Raw genomic sequence first — 15,606 nt, 5'->3', positions numbered from 1 at the left:
AAGCTCACATGAATCTTTAAACGAAGAGAGAGTCAAAGTGAAGTTTACAGCAAATACCCCCTAGTGCAAAACGGCACCAACAAAGCCAAAAAGAAAGTTTAATGAAAACAAAATTAATACTACAACAGTTATTCATTGACACAACATTTTATGAGACAACAGACAAAGCAGGTAAGACAAAACAAAAACATAAGATACTTGGAAGTTTTGGTTAAATGCTTGTTAAAATCTGTCACTGAAATTAGCAGTGCAAATAAATAAATAGCTTAAAATAAATTAGTTTTCAGTCACAGATTCTATCCAAACACACCATCAGGCAGTTAAACTTTACATCTGCTAAGGAAAACTATGATAATAATTAAGCTCTTAATGCCTGGCCCTCAGGACAAGTCAGGAATGTTTTGTCATTGCACAGGAGTGTATCATATAGAATATAAAAAATATATACGTAAATAAAGTGTGTCACAATCCAATGCCAATCTGTAGACATTAGAGAAGGATCAGATTACTCCCAATTTATACAAGTATATTTTATCCTAAATTTTAATTTACAGTGAAGCATAAAGTAGCGAAGTAGAAGAATCTTGAATTGACTGCCAAGGCAGCACCAAGGTCCCATAGGTGAGGCAAGGGGTGACAAAAGAGAGCACTGACATTTTACAGGCTGTAAACCTAACCTCAGCTGAAGTGGGGAATTCTGTATTTCAAAGCCTGATTTATGGGATCAGGTCCCAGTGTATCAGTCTGGATCACATTTCTCCCCCAGTCCCACACTTAACAAGCATACCTTTCCAATTTTGCAGTTTGGCCCACTGAGAGCAAAAACATTTAGAATTTATACAGGTATCAACCCCAAAATTTACTGTGAAGCCCAAAATAACAAAACACTGGCCCAGTTCTCAGACAGCAATTAATCCCCTTTGAAGATGATGGACAGACAGAAAAATATGAGCATGTCTTCAGAGAAGTGTCCAGCCAAAAGATCATGATACTCCATTGAAAGTCTTCTGTGAAGTTCCAACAGGCTCTGGATCAGGCCCTTATAACCCTCCAGAAAATGGCAACACCACCCTTTCAACCTGTAAACCTCATGTCCAAGCATGACTAGAAGTTCAACTCAGTGTTTACAGACCACACCTCCAGCATCTGCACTTTGGTGTACAGCACTTTTTCAACTTCTTTGTTTTTCAGCAGAACAACGCAGTTTGCAGGGCGTACAATGGCATTTAAATTTGTACCCAAGAATTAACCCGTAAAAACAGCACAGTAATTATGCATGCATTGTTAATTAGTAATATGCCTCCTGTTAACAAAAGCCAAACGTGCACGCAATGTTTAAATCTTAAATCTCTTCAGTCATATTCTGGATAACTCTTTCATACTCCCTTTCTTTTTTGTAAAGTAGAATTGCATCTCAGTCTCCATCTTTCCTGAACTCAGATCTGAAGCCTCTCTGTCCTCAAAGCTGCAGAGAGCAGATCTTACAATGTTGGCCCATGTCAGATTTCCAAGTTGTTCAAAAAAGGCGCACATTCTTTCCATAGTTCCTGTCTTCTGGCATTCAGCTGAGTACAGTCCAGACACAGAACAAATGGAGCAAGCAGCAGTTGTTTGGCTTACCTAAAGCAGAGGGCAAACAAGCCCTAAATTAGCTTAAGAAGAAATTTTTTTTTTCTCCTGGAAATCATCCAGTAATGTTGTTTTCCAAAGTTTAACTCCTCATCATTATAAAATAAATACTACATTTTCTCAACCACTATCTCAACACTCTTATAGCCCACAGAACATTTTGCCCCCTCATTTCAGCATGCAAAGTAGCAAACTCTTTTAAATGGCTTACTGAAATTATCCTAAAGAGAATGATTTCTCCATTCCCAAACCCCTTGTGACACTACTGTCCATTTCCTACTGCAGAGTGCACAGTAAGCTCAGAGCTGAACAAGACCAGGTGCCTTTTCAAATTCCTTTTGGAAGCTGGCTGATCACAGAACTTGACCTCAATGTTGCCATCACTGAATGCCTCCCTCCTGCCTTCGTCTGAATCCATGGGATCTCTCTGAGAAGCACTTGGCTTTTGCCTCCTCATGGTAATCCCCGAGTTCCCAAGCTGCCTGCTCGGGGATGTGTTGTCTTTCACAATGCAGAAGCAGAGGGCAGACAGAAAATTCTTCTTGAAGTTCTCATTCATGAAAGCATACACTATAGGGTTGCAAATAGAATTGAAGAATCCTACGACCTGGACAATTGCAAAGATCATTTTGATTGTCACATCATCATACTCCTTCTCAAAATTACCTGGAGAGGAGATGAGAAATATGCTGTAAGCACAGAATGCCATGAATGCTTACCACTTAGCCTAGTTATATCCAGTTTGGCATTAGAAAGCTTTTGTTTAAAATCAACAAAAACACATGCTGGAAGTTCTTAGCATTAGCAGTAGAGTTTCATCAACAAGATAAAATCAGGATCTATCACATAATCATGCTCTGTATGTAGGTAATAACAGAATCAAATGAAAGAGAATTTGTGAGTCAAAAAAGCTGACTGGCTGAACTACTGATTTATCTGCTACAATCTTATTTGTGATAGGAGACAAAGAAACAGCTCCTGCCTTTAGCGAGTAAAACAACTACGGAAAATTTCCTCTTGTTCCTACACATAGGCTGCTCCAGTATCGATGGAGGAGGTGGAAGATGAACAGTGGAAGACTTCAGAGAAAAAGGCAAATAGCAAAAAAGCCAACACAACAAGCATTAAGGGCATTTCCGAGCCAGTTTTCAGTAAAGAGCACTAAAAAACTCCAGCTGGATTCACTGGGTATCATCACTGTGATGTCCAGTATTTATATTTCCAATATACCTACCACAATAAAAGGGATAAATGTTTCATAGTAAGTTTAACTCAAAACAGTTAAGTTAAACGAAATATAATTAAAAACTTCAAGAGGTTTTATGCTCAGAAATTACTTTTACCTTCCAGCCAGGCACTTTTGACCTTTCAGTAAATGAGGGTAGTGTAACAGACACGGTAAGAAAAGGAGACACTCACTCCCCTAATAGTCCTGTTTTTCCTGAAGTCTTTCTTATAAGCAGAACATTAACCTTTGCTAGCAGAAGGTATTCTAGAGCTGAATGCTGGCAGCAGCACTAGCTTATCACAACCTGTAGTTCCATTATCAAAAAACACCCAAAAACCAGACTTTATTCTATGAGATATGGCAGGTACTCACTGTATTCCATCATCATGTGAATCACATGGAAAGGGGCCCAACAGACTGCAAAGAGAAACACCACTGTCACCATCATAACAATTGCTCGCTTCTTCTTCCTGAAATTGCACCAAGACATTCCACACTGAATCACTGGGAACTGACTGGCAGTTTCATGTCTCTCTTCAAGTTAGATCTGTGACTGTGTTCTGATGGCTGCAGATGCAAATAAAACTCTCAAGGAATGCTCAGAAGTACACAATTCCCTTGGAAACAAAAGAATGCATCATCATATACATCTAGCACTTTATTTCTCTTTTTTGGGACAGCAGTGCACTTTGCATCATGACATGAGCATGTCTTGCAAGGCATTTTAAACTCTATTCAAGAGGAATAAAAAAGTCAGGAAAAAAGCTTTCTAGAAGTCAAAGTTCCAAGTGTATTTTGCTTACAAACCTTGATATTTTAGACATTTCGCTCCCATGAATGGTTTGAAGAACTGAAGTGTCTCCCACCCGTTTCTTAATCCAGAGTTCATAGCCAATTTTAGTGTACAAAAAAAGCATCAGCATCAGTGGAAGAAGGAAGAGTATAACAAGGATAAAAGTTGTATAGATCTTCTGATAAATTGGACTGGCCCATTCTTCCAAGCAACAAACATACACCTTTTCATACAGAAAGTCATATTTAACCTGTAACAAATGCAAAGAAGATGAGTCACTAAGGTGTTTATCCCAAGTGTAAAACCCAAGCACATTCAGATATTCCTTGCTCTTAATGGAACAACCAAAATCAACAGATTTTCAAAGTGACAAAATTCTTTCAAGCACTTTTCCACATCAAGTGTTGGGTTCAATCCAAATTGACAAAGAGGCCAGAAGATGCTCTAATTTGCACTTCAAAGGAGACCTTGGCTACACATTTTGCAAGTAAATATGGATATATAGAAACCTCATGATAGCTGCTTAAAAAAACCAGGAAAATTATTAACATTCAGACTCACAAGCAGCAGAGTCTGCCAAGCTGCCTGCTTAACCTCCAAACGTTGTGTGGTAACTCATCAACTACAATGAGCAGCTAATTAATTTTAAACTAAGCACAGTTGTTCCAGATCTTGGGGAGCACTATGTCATCCTGAAACAGCAATCTAAGTCCTCTATTGCTGTGTGCCAGTGCACATATAAACCAAAAGAAAGCCACAGTGGAAGTCACAGTTGTAATTTCTGCTCTTTGACATAATTAGGGAGAGTAGGCATGACTAGTTCCTGTTGGTACTCCTCCTTCCACTGCATGCAAATTCTAATCCTTAGCCTTTCTCAGGCTGGCACACAGAACCAATCTCCCTTATCCCCCACTAATTTCACAGGAGTTGATTCAATTTCACCTAAAGGTGCAGAAAGATCCAGCAAGGACTGAGTTTAAGATGCAAATTCCCATTTCACCTAACCTACCTCAAGCCGTTGCACGTACCACATGGGTGACCCAACAATAAGAGCCAGCAACCAGACTATGCCTGTAAACAAACACATTTTTTAATACTTTGTCCAACAAGCAGGATTTGGTATGAACAGTTTAACAGCTCTGAAAAGTCAGGCAAGGTGGAAAATTGTAATAAAGAACAAAGTTTTCTATGAGGCATACATCAGTCAATACATCAATAACAGCATGCTATTCTGACATCAGCTTTCTGTCTCCCAAACTACCTCCATTTACGGACATTCAACAGGAAAAGCCACTTAATCTGCATAAGGAGCATTAAGTAAGTATCTCTGTGTAACAACGGAAGGACCATTTCACTGTGACATTGCTTAAGCAGGGCTTGTACATTTTGAACCCTTCTTAAAATTAAAAAAAAGAAGAAATGGCTGCTAATGGTTTATCTTTAAGTACATTTTTGACTTCAGACGCTAAGTCCCTTGTTAGAGTTTTGGGTAATAAATATACTCTACTGATAGGCACTCTCCTTGAGCTATTTTATAAAGGTCAATTAACTCTGCTTCTGAATCACTGGTCATATCAGTGCCCTCTGTTCTGCCATGCCATCAACACTGAAGATTATTTCTCTACATACAGAATTACCGGAGATGCTTAAAATCTTACCAAGCATCGTGAAAGCTCTTTTATTGGTGTACTGCCACTTCATTTTTAGTGGATGCACAATTCCCTGGTGTCTTTCCACAGCAATGCAGGTCATTGTAAGAATCTCTGTTACGATAGCAGTGGACTGAACAAACGGCACCATCTTGCAAGCGAAGGCACCTGCAATAATCAGAAAGTAAGGCATGCAACAGCTATTAATACCAGACTCCATTACTAAAAATAACAGACTAAGATTCTTAGATTTATTGTAACATTTAAACTGCTAAGTCACCTATTTAAGCCATTTGTCAAATGCAGCTTTCCAGAGCCATTCTTTGTTGTCTACACCTGCAGAACCAAGATTTCTAAGGACACATTCACTTGCTCTGTTATCAGTCTGACACTTACTCCTATTTCACTTTTGGCCAAGTCTTCCATCATCTGTTTTCAAACATGCCAAGTTACAGAGACTTTTTTTTTTTTTTCCATTTTGACAGATTACTCTCCGGTTTCATGCAGGTCTGAGTGTTACCTGTTTAAGTTTACCTTTTCCACTGTTGCAAATCCACTCCTTAAGCTCATTTAAATATCACTCTATTTGTACATTTTGGCCTTTAATGCATCATCCTGTCAAGCAAGATATATAGAGAAGTCCTCAAAGAGGCATAAGAGGAAAAATTCAACCTCTTCATCATCCTTCTGTTCTCCAAGTCTCCTTTCTGCTGATTAACAAATTATGTTAGAGCCACTGTCCAAACCACATGCAACTTCCTCCTGCATTTTCTAAGTTGTACAGATTTCTATTGTATTTATGCAACATTGGGATTTATTGCTGCCATAGCTTCCCAAGAATTCCATATTCAATTTTTAAGATATTAGTCATTCTCCATTGCTCATTCTCAAGTCCTAACCATCTTAGAAAGTGGTATAAATTATTCTGTAAAAAATTTTATCTTAATGCTCTTGCCAATTGACTTCTCGTTTACTCGTTTTCCGACCCTGAGATAATTTTCTCTGTCCATATTTCCACAGTTCCCTCACACTCCTACAGTTCAGTCTCAGCTATTCATTTCAGCAACAGTCAGGGTTATTTTCCTTACTTGAACGTTATTTATACCTTACTCAGCTATAATCCATAAACTCAAAACAGCCTAAGAAGTATCTGATCCAATTTTCAGTCAAGCTTTAAGATGCTACAGACACCTTATGCAGAACAGCACAGAAAACAGACAGGAAACAAACAGAAAATTGAAAACTTAATCCTACCCTCCAAGAAGGGAACAAGGAACAGGGAGACTACTGCTTGCTAGGCCAGGCTAAAAGCCACTCTAGCTTACAAGAAGGAACTGGTTTGCTACTGGTCTTACCAATTCTAGTTGCCCAAAAATCCCTTTTTCTGTGGCTCCAGAAACGGAAGGAGAGGACAAAGCAGCGAAGGGTGGAAATCAAGCACCTTTCAAGCACATACTCAACACCAGCAACACAATGGAAGTGCACACAGATCTGGCTTAAACCAGAATAAAAATATACCATGCAGGCCAGTTTCAAGTTACTTGAATGAAATCTTAGCATGGGCAGTAGGAACTGCATGGATGAGGATGCATTGGGCTGCATGTTTGTTTTTCACCTGGTATGTATTTCTCCAGAGCATCAGGAAGAGCAAGAAAAGACACCCTCACATCTTGTATCAACTGCAATTTATACAATAAAATTCCCCCTGCTTCTTCTTCCTTCTTTCTAAGTAAGCCCCTTAAACCCCTTAAAAAAAAGTAAACCCCTTAAAAAAGTATACACAGTCAATATCTTACTAACTCAGCATCTCATCAGTTTCTCACTACACCCATTAGAGAATGTGCTGCACATACAGGTACCAGACCCATTCTGTCAAATTTAAAGTCCTTCACCCAATGGGCTTAAACTTCTGTTGTGAGATAAAACAAAAAGCAACCTCAAATCCTACCTACTCTGCACATGGCAAATGGTGAATGCAACCAAAGACGTGGTTTCAAGTGTTCGCTTCACTAAGTTAGAAGAGACTCCTGCTACAAATGGCAAACAGAAAAGCAAAACTTGTTAATGAAATGTTTAAGTTCCTGTTTGACTAAGGAAATCAGTTCAAGTCTGAGTGCTGAAGCTGGGGCAAAACCAAAAACCAGTAGACAAACACAAAACTAAGTGAAAAAAAACAATCCAAACTTTCACCATAGACTGTTTCTTACAGTTTGAAAAAGGCCAGACTTAAATAAAGTCCACTTGAACTATACTGCCTTACAGAGATTTCCCCATAATGCACTACTCCTCCACTGAAGTCCCAGCATTCCAGGGTATTCTTAGGAAGCAGAGAAGTATCACTATTCCTCAAGTAACAAAATAAGACAGACTTTCACTGAAGTTCCGTCGGTCTGGTGGAATTTCTAGCTGGTGCACAGCTGTTCAAAGAACAAAGAGAAGACCTGAGCTCAGCTCAGGAAATCCCAAATTCCCAGATGCCCATTGTTTTTTTACAGATGTCTTCTCATTTTCTTCCCAGTAACCATACTGTCAAAGAGCACAGACTACCACTCACTATGCCTTTAGCTGAACTCCCAGGAGAAAAGGCTGCAAAAAACCCCTATTTCACCTCTTGGAAGACAAACACACAAAAAGGGATCACTTAAGCTATATAAAAGTAGCTGCTAAAAAGGTAATAAAACCAAAAGTCTACATAATGCCTGCAGGTTGAGCTTACCGAGCTGGACAAGGAGTGACTAGCACTTCCAGAAATGGAAAGCAAAAGGATGGTTTGCATTACACAGAGTTGGCTGGAATGGAAACACCTGCTCTGAGACACGTGGCATGGCACACACTTTGGGGACTTGGAGGCCATAGCAAAACAGCCACAAGGTATTTTTATAACCAAGAAACAACATCACATTTTCAAATGAATAGTAGGTAAAAGCTACTCAAAAAGCCTCTAGGTATCAAAAGTAAGAACAAAACAATACTTCAGCCTCCCTGAAGCTTCTGATGTCATCATGCACAGGGTCTCTGGGTATAACTTTTATTAACAGTACCATACCCCCTTCACGACTCTTGTGCTTGCTCTGAATTATCATTCACTATACAAATGCTTCCCATTTTCTGAAATCCTGAGACGCTCAAGTGCTTGAAATTCAAACGTCGACCAAGGTTAAGAGACTGTTGAGCAAGGAAGTCGACTCTCTTCACTGAAGTATTTAAAACAGATTGCTTGGGGAAAAAAGGGAAAGAAATACACTGCTTAGAATGTCAGGGCCAAGTGAAGATCCATCAACTTCAATGGAAATCTGACATCAACACACCTGAGATCCAGCTCCACCATCCTTACTGTGTTTGAATGGGATTCAAACCTGAGATACCAGGAGTCATTGTACTTGGCAGAATAGTGAATGTTTTTTCACATAAAGCCTCTTTTAAGTTTTCAAAACTATTTTTTTATTTATAAATATATAACAGCCATTCCCAACTGCTTAGATAATTACTAGAGACTTTCTCCAGGTCTTTCAATACTTTAAATTATATAACCTATGTTTTCAAATTACAAACATTTACAGATCTTTACAAATGGAACATGAAATTTACCGTTAAATAAGGTAATTATTTCAGAATGGTGGCAGTTGGGTTGCGGCAGTGCAAAGAAAAAGGAAAAAGACAACCTGAAACTATGATTTCAGAACAGTAAGAAATTCAGAATGATCACACTGGTTATTCCAGGGATAGCCTGAAACAGAACTTCTGTATGGAGATCATACTGGTCACAAAATACAACCTTGCTTGTGAGACTTGAGGTGAGGTAGGTTTTACTAGTTCTAAGTCTTTCCAAAACACAGATGACGCGTTTTTCCTCCTTCCCTTTAAACTAATTGAATGTTGTAATCACTGAACATGGGGAGTGTGGGAAAAGGGGCCTCAAATCCTGTCCCTCCAGCCTCAAGGAGAAAGCCTTACCAAGTAGGGCTTCACATTCAGGACTTCCCCCTGAAATGGACCATCTCAAAAGAACAACTACAGATTTTCACAGCCAGGAAAAAACCCACAACACTTCCAAATTTCCATACTGACTATTAGGGAAACAGGTACTGAGGTCTAGTCTCCCATCCAATACTGCATGCACATTTCACTTAATATTTAATCCATCTGTGTAAAACAAGTTTCACCTGCAGCAAGGAGAAATTGCTACAACCCCATTCCCAAGTGTCTGTTAGCTGAAAGTTCCTTATAGAAAAACTGAGAAAAAAGTGCTGAATTTTACTGTAAGGAAGACGTGGTAAGTTTTGAGAAAAAAAAAATTAATTATTCTACTACATCATAGTACATACAGTGAAATTAAAATAAGACTGAGACAGGCAAAAGCCAGCTGTGTCATACATTAAAACCATTTCAAGCTAATTTTCACATATTTGTGTTCAGACTTAACATAGAGTAACAGAAGATTTTTAAAGGAAGATACTGTCTTAAATCTTTGCTCTAATCCAGCTGGTAAAAATGTGGCTATTTGGAACATGGTTTGGAGATTATATGGTTTAGTAGCTAGTATTATTCAAGTCTTATTTCTACTCACTAACACAACTGGTATATATTTTAGTTATTTGCATCAGGTGCTATGCCCTTGCCTTGATACACTCACCTAAAATAAATCAACACTGGATTAAGAATACAGTGAAGTTCTGTATCTCCCAAGCAATCTGAAAATAAACGCGGATTTGCTTTTTATCTTTATGATAAAAGCTCTTTAATTACTTCACTATTTATTTCTCTTTGAGCAATATATTCTTCAAAACATAATTTCAGATCCTACCTAAAGAGGACTTTTTTTGTGACAGACAAACAAATACAAACAACAAAAGTCCAGTTCAGTGAGATTCAGTCAAGATTACTGAAATCTCGCTCTGTAAGTTTTCCCAGTGCTGGGTTAAAGGCTAAAGTGCTGGGTGGGATCACCTCAAAATCACTGGAACTGTGTTAATTTCTGCACTGGAGCCAGTACAGAGAAGTGTTGACTTTTCTGAATCATTTAAATAATGATAACACTTCAACTAATATGTTAAGTATGTATCAAAGCATTTAAATTTCCACAATGTCAGGCTTTCAGAAAACACTTCCAACAGATTGTCAGTCAAGGCAGCACTGCAGCATCTAATACTGACCACTTCCAATTGGGAAAGAAAAACATTTGCAGTGGAACACTGGGAATGAAAATAACTAACTGCTTCTCTTTTTCAAGAGGCTAAAGGTATTCCTTATGCACTGCTTGATAAAAACTGCATAGATTATTCAAACAGTGAACAGTTTTCCCAATGATAACACATTGAGAGACTGCAAATATAAATGGCATTCCCTCGAACAATGCTTTATGCCTTCATTATTGGACATTGTGCCTGGAACTGTGATTTAGTCATTTCAAATATCAGTTTTCTTTTTATTAGGGTAGCATAAGTAAAAGCCTGAAACCATTCTCTGGTAAAAGTCAAATTGCTCCTTCCTCTGGTAAAATGCTGTTGATCAAGCCCTTGCATTAGAATTTCTATTGCAGCTTGTAATTAGCTCTCTCCACCTCACTCGAAGCAAGCAAGTTGATTTTTCTCACATTTTGTAACTTGGGGCAGAACACGTCAGTCATCATCACACAGATTATATCCCTAAGGGTGTTGCATTGTTTTACATCAGTTCTTGGGTATATATGCAAGATTTAGTTTTCATCCCTCAGCAAGGAAGCTTTATGCGTTCTCACACAGGGAAGTTCTCAGTGAGGTAACATACAGCTTGACACACGACATTTGGTAAGTAACAGGAAGCACCTTAAAGACTCAGCTGGGTAGAAGGTGCCACTTCGTTTTTCACCCAGCCTTTAGAGAAAACTGTCACATCATCAAGCACCAGATGTGACAGCAACATACAGAAGACCCACCCCTCTCCTGAGTGGCAGCTGGAGACCAGACAAGATACAGGAGGAAACCTCAAATGCTGATGTGTGTTCAGGAGTGCCTCAGATGACTCACTACTCTCAAAGTGACAAGGAAAGTCACCCTCTCACACCTGCCTTGAGAATACACATTCCAGCTGATAAGATGCAAAATGCACAAGACTGTAGCACAGTGCTGGCTGTACTTTAAGCTCAAGTTGTGCCCTTATCTTTTGCCAGAGCTGTTACATTACACAACATTAAATTAATTCTCCAGTCACCCTGGACAGTTCTGTAAAGACAACACTATCACTCAGCTAACTAAGCAGTGTCAGGAAACAAAGCAACTGTTGTAATATTTGACCGAGAGACAAAAGCCCAAATTTATCTTTAATAGTGCCGTCATCAGTATGACAAGACCAGTACTGCTGCCTCCCACCTATGACCATAAGAGAGCAAGTCTTCAACTGCTCCAGCTTGTACCAAGACACACTATTGCTGTATGCACCAATTTACTCCCACTTGAGTTCCCATTTTATCCTTCTTACCAATAAATATGATCACAGTGACCATTTATGACAAAGCCACAATCTTCATTTTCTTCCGCATTACAGAGAGATGAGCATGCTGGATTTTCATTAAAAGCTCCCCTAGAAATTACAGCCATTTCAGCTGCATAGTTTAAATTTGGAAATTAAATCATATACTGTCACTATTACACTCACACAGCTACACAGATTCTTAAAGAGATCAGAGAATCAAAAGCAGGACCAATTCACCTATTTTTAGTCAATATGGTGCTGATTCCAGCTGCTACCCATATAGAGCTAAAGGGTCTGTGTTAATGCTGCTTAATCACCAGGCAAAGTGAGGCACACTGAGATTTTTAACTGCAGGTGAAGTTAGACTGTATTAGTGAAAATACTATGGAAAAAGTCACAGCTTCAGCTACTCTGAAACTGTGGCTGTTCTTTTGCTTGTATTACAGTGTTTGCAGTTCTCTCCTCCCCTCTCCCACTCTGCTGTGGGCTTCTGAAGGGGAAGAGAAAGAAACACAAACACACATATACAAGCATGGAAATAAAGAACCAGATCTAAATTAAAGACAAGTACAAAAGATACACATCTCAGTTCACACCACCTAGTACAGATGCTTGTTTTCATTATGTAAATAAATCAAGAGATAAAGTGACTGAAGTCTCAGAAGCCTCAATAAATTTCTAGCATCAAGTGCCCCAGGATGCACCACTTTGTCCACCAAGGATTTATCACAAGTCAAATCACCTTTTTTGTAACAGAGCTGGATCTTGCACTACTCAGTAATGTTGCATTACAGTGGATGAGAACAAGATTTTTTCAGACTCCAAAATGAAAGGCAAAAGGCAAATTAAACCTGTTAAGCTAGCAAGGAGAAGACTCCTCCAGGACTGGCAGGCTCTGATTTGCAGTACAACTGTAATCACCACTCATGCTTCTCGGCGTAAGCATCAGGAACCAGATACCCTTCGGATACCAGCAGTTCACGTATTTGTTTTCCTCAATTTTACTTCACACCCTCCACCCCTGAGAGCAAAGGGTTAACACACATCAATGATATTACTTATTATGTTCTTTAGCTTTAACTAACACAGTTAGTTAAAGCTAAAGATGTCACCAGATCAAAAGACCGATGGATTCACTGGTACTGAAAGTGCTCTACCACAGCAAAGAGGGCAGGCAAAAAAAATACAGTAATCCCCACAGAACAGTGTACTTTAGCTACCCAAATTCTGAATATCTGAAGAGGTTTTTTTGTAATTATGCTATACCATTTACACTCACTACTTCTAGATTTTTGTCAGGCAACCTCAGTACCAGAGTGTAAATAAAACATACATATTTGCCCCATACTGTTCTACATGCCCGTGCCTTATCTCCTTATTCACCCCACATGGAGGCTTCAGCTGATTCTGATCAGATGTTTGGTCAAGCTGACAGGTCAGAGCCTCCCTTAGGAAAGGGAAGAATCACAAAGGCTATCTTCCGCAAAACAGCTCATAAGAAAATAGCACAGTTGTCCTTAGTATCAGTAGTCCCAGGAGTTTTGGATTCATCACTTCTTACTAAAGTTTCCATAATAAAGCCCATTTCTCACATGTGCTCCAAGTCTCCTCTGACCTGTCAATTCCCATCCAGCATTCTAGTCTGTGGGAAGTACTGGAATTAAATCTCCACGTTCTGACAACAACCTTCACTGTTTCCCAACAACAGAAACACAGGAAGCCTTGGAAATTGGAACATAAATGTGTCACTTTATCAACATCTTTACTGTTCATTCTGAAATATTCTGAAAAATATTTCAAGTTGTGGTTGTACAAGATGTTGTCTGCTACTTGCTGCAAAACCATTCCTTTTATTTTTCCACTTATAATTGTCAAACACTGTTTTAAGAACAAAAAAAAAAAAAATAGGAAGATAAATACCATATGCAGTCTTACTGCACCTATCTCTGCTTGTTCCTTACTACTTTGGAACTGAGATACATAGAAAAGGAAAAAAGAAAATCCTTCTTTCTAGGCATTAGGGAAGCTTTGCCAAAAGGTCCTTCACATCAACAGGAATACAACACAGTTCGCAATAAAAAAAATGAAAAAATTAAAAGGATGCATTATTTCAGCATAAATTGTACACGTTCTCTCAGTCACCTGTTCCCCCAAGGACATTCTTTTTCCTCACAAAAGGTTAAGGAGGTCTGTTTCCGAGCTGACAGCTGTCAGAGGAACTTAAGCTGTATAGAGACTGATATCTCACTTGCCAGACAGTTTTCATTACTTAGCGAGAAAAGAAAAAAAAGAGAAAGCAGTACAGCAAGGCTTCCTCGCCAGCTCCACACAACGAACCGCGTCCCACACGCACATCGCAACTTTTAAGGAATACAAGCAGGAAAGCGCACTGGGTTATTTTAACATAACCTGAAGGAGGGATGGAGAGGGGATCCCTCGCAGGGGGCGGGAAGGGAAAGGGTCCCTCAGAGACGGGGGAACGGAGGTCTCGGCGGCGGCGCTGCCCCTCATCGTCCCCCCCGCTGCCCCCTCCCTGCAGCCCAGCCCAGCCCAGCCCAGCCCGGCCCCGGCACTCACCGCCGAGCCAGTTGGAAGAGATGTTCTGCAGCATGGTGAAGGGGACGCAGAAGAAGGCGATAAGGAGGTCGCTGAGCGCCAGGGAGCAGATGAAGATGTTGGTGACAGTCCTCATGGCTTTGCTGCGGGTCACCACGTAGAGCACCAGGCAGTTGCCGAAGAGCGCCAGGGCGAAGATGAGAACGCAGATGAGGACGAAGGCTACCTTGGTGCGCCCCGGCAGCTCCGGGATGTACACCAGCGGCTGCAGCCCGTAGAGAGCGATGAACTGCTCCCGCGTCACGTTGTTGTCCCGCAGGAGCTGCGCGAACTGCTCCGGGGTGATGTTCAGGGACCGCATGGCGCCCGCTCAGGGACCGACACCCCCACCTCAGTCTCCTCAGCAGCTCCGCTGCCCGCGCCCCGCCATGGCTGGACCACTGTTCCTCCGGCGCTCGGCCGGGCCGGGCCGAACCCCGCGGTACGGCGGAGGAGAGAGCGCGCACAGCCGGGAGCGACCCGCGGGCAGCGGCGGCTCCGCCCCGACACAAACTTGGAGTGAGCGGCGGCGCCGCCCGCGGGCACGGCAGGCGGCGGGGGGGCAGGGCGGCAGCCAATCAGCGCCGGGCGCGCGCCCGCCCCGGCCCCGCCGTGTGGAGCGAGACGGGCGCGAGGCGGCTTTGCCGCCGAAAGAGCGCGCGGGGAGCTTCCTAATCGCTGCCCCTCACGGCGCTGGGACCCCTCAAAACGCTGGGAGACTCCCTCACAAGTGCCTCTCACGGCGCTGGGACCCCCTCAAAACGCTGGGACTCCCTCGCAGCTGCCCCTCACGGCGCTGGGACTCCCTCAAAACGCTGGGAGACTCCCTCACAAGTGCCCCTCACGGCGCTGGGACTCCCTCAAAACGCTGGGAGACTCCCTCACAAGTGCCCCTCATAGCGCTGGGACCCCCTCAAAACGCTGGGAGACTCCCTCACAAGTGCCCCTCACGGCGCTGGGACTCCCTCAAAACGCTGGGAGACTCCCTCACAAGTGCCCCTCACGGCGCTGGGACTCCCTCAAAACGCTGGGAGACTCCCTCACAAGTGCCCCTCATAGCGCTGGGACCCCCTCAAAACGCTGGGAGACTCCCTCACAAGTGCCCCTCATAGCGCTGGGACCCCCTCAAAACTCTGGGACTCCCTCGCAGCTGCCCCTCACGGCGCTGGGACTCCCTCAAAACGCTGGGAGACTCCCTCACAAGTGCCCCTCATAGCGCTGGGACCCCCTCAAAACGCTGGGAGACTCCCTCACAAGTGCCC

The 15,606-nt window shown here is 41.7% G+C and overlaps 1 protein-coding gene across 3 annotated transcripts; it reads right to left on the bottom strand.

The window, feature by feature from the left end:
* Positions 1-131: 131 nt before the first annotated feature.
* QRFPR (pyroglutamylated RFamide peptide receptor) lies at positions 132-14,835 on the bottom strand. Of its 3 annotated transcripts, XR_007203712.1 has the most exons (7): positions 14,327-14,835; positions 5,309-5,467; positions 4,660-4,721; positions 3,665-3,900; positions 3,230-3,327; positions 1,841-2,295; positions 132-1,620 (listed from the first exon to the last, which is right to left on the bottom strand). XR_007203712.1 is itself a non-coding variant. In XM_048304233.1 (6 exons), the coding sequence occupies exons 1-6, from the start codon at positions 14,664-14,666 to the stop codon at positions 1,892-1,894; spliced, it is 1,299 nt and encodes a 432-aa protein (XP_048160190.1). In that variant the 5' UTR covers positions 14,667-14,835; the 3' UTR covers positions 132-1,891. The 3 variants fall into 3 exon arrangements, 2 of the variants coding, with proteins under 2 accessions (XP_048160190.1, XP_048160191.1); XM_048304233.1 differs by having other exon boundaries at positions 132-2,295; XM_048304234.1 differs by lacking the exon at positions 132-1,620 and having other exon boundaries at positions 2,207-2,295; positions 3,230-3,274.
* Between the last annotated feature and the right edge of the window lie 771 nt (positions 14,836-15,606).

The sequence above is a fragment of the Corvus hawaiiensis genome, chromosome 5 (assembly GCF_020740725.1).
Source record: "Corvus hawaiiensis isolate bCorHaw1 chromosome 5, bCorHaw1.pri.cur, whole genome shotgun sequence".
Taxonomy (NCBI): Eukaryota; Metazoa; Chordata; class Aves; order Passeriformes; family Corvidae; genus Corvus; species Corvus hawaiiensis.
This window is presented reverse-complemented; position numbering and strand designations above follow the sequence as displayed.

Excerpts from the sequence above, each read along its gene's own strand:
- QRFPR (XM_048304233.1), bottom strand. The coding sequence starts at position 14,666 with ATGCGGTCCCTGAACATCACCCCGGAGCAGTTCGCGCAGCTCCTGCGG. Across the intron at positions 4,722-5,308 it reads AAGAGCTTTCACGATGCTTG|GCATAGTCTGGTTGCTGGCT; the intron begins GTAAGATTTTAA and ends GTTTGTTTACAG. Across the intron at positions 3,901-4,659 it reads GGTACGTGCAACGGCTTGAG|GTTAAATATGACTTTCTGTA; the intron begins GTAGGTTAGGTG and ends CATTTGTTACAG.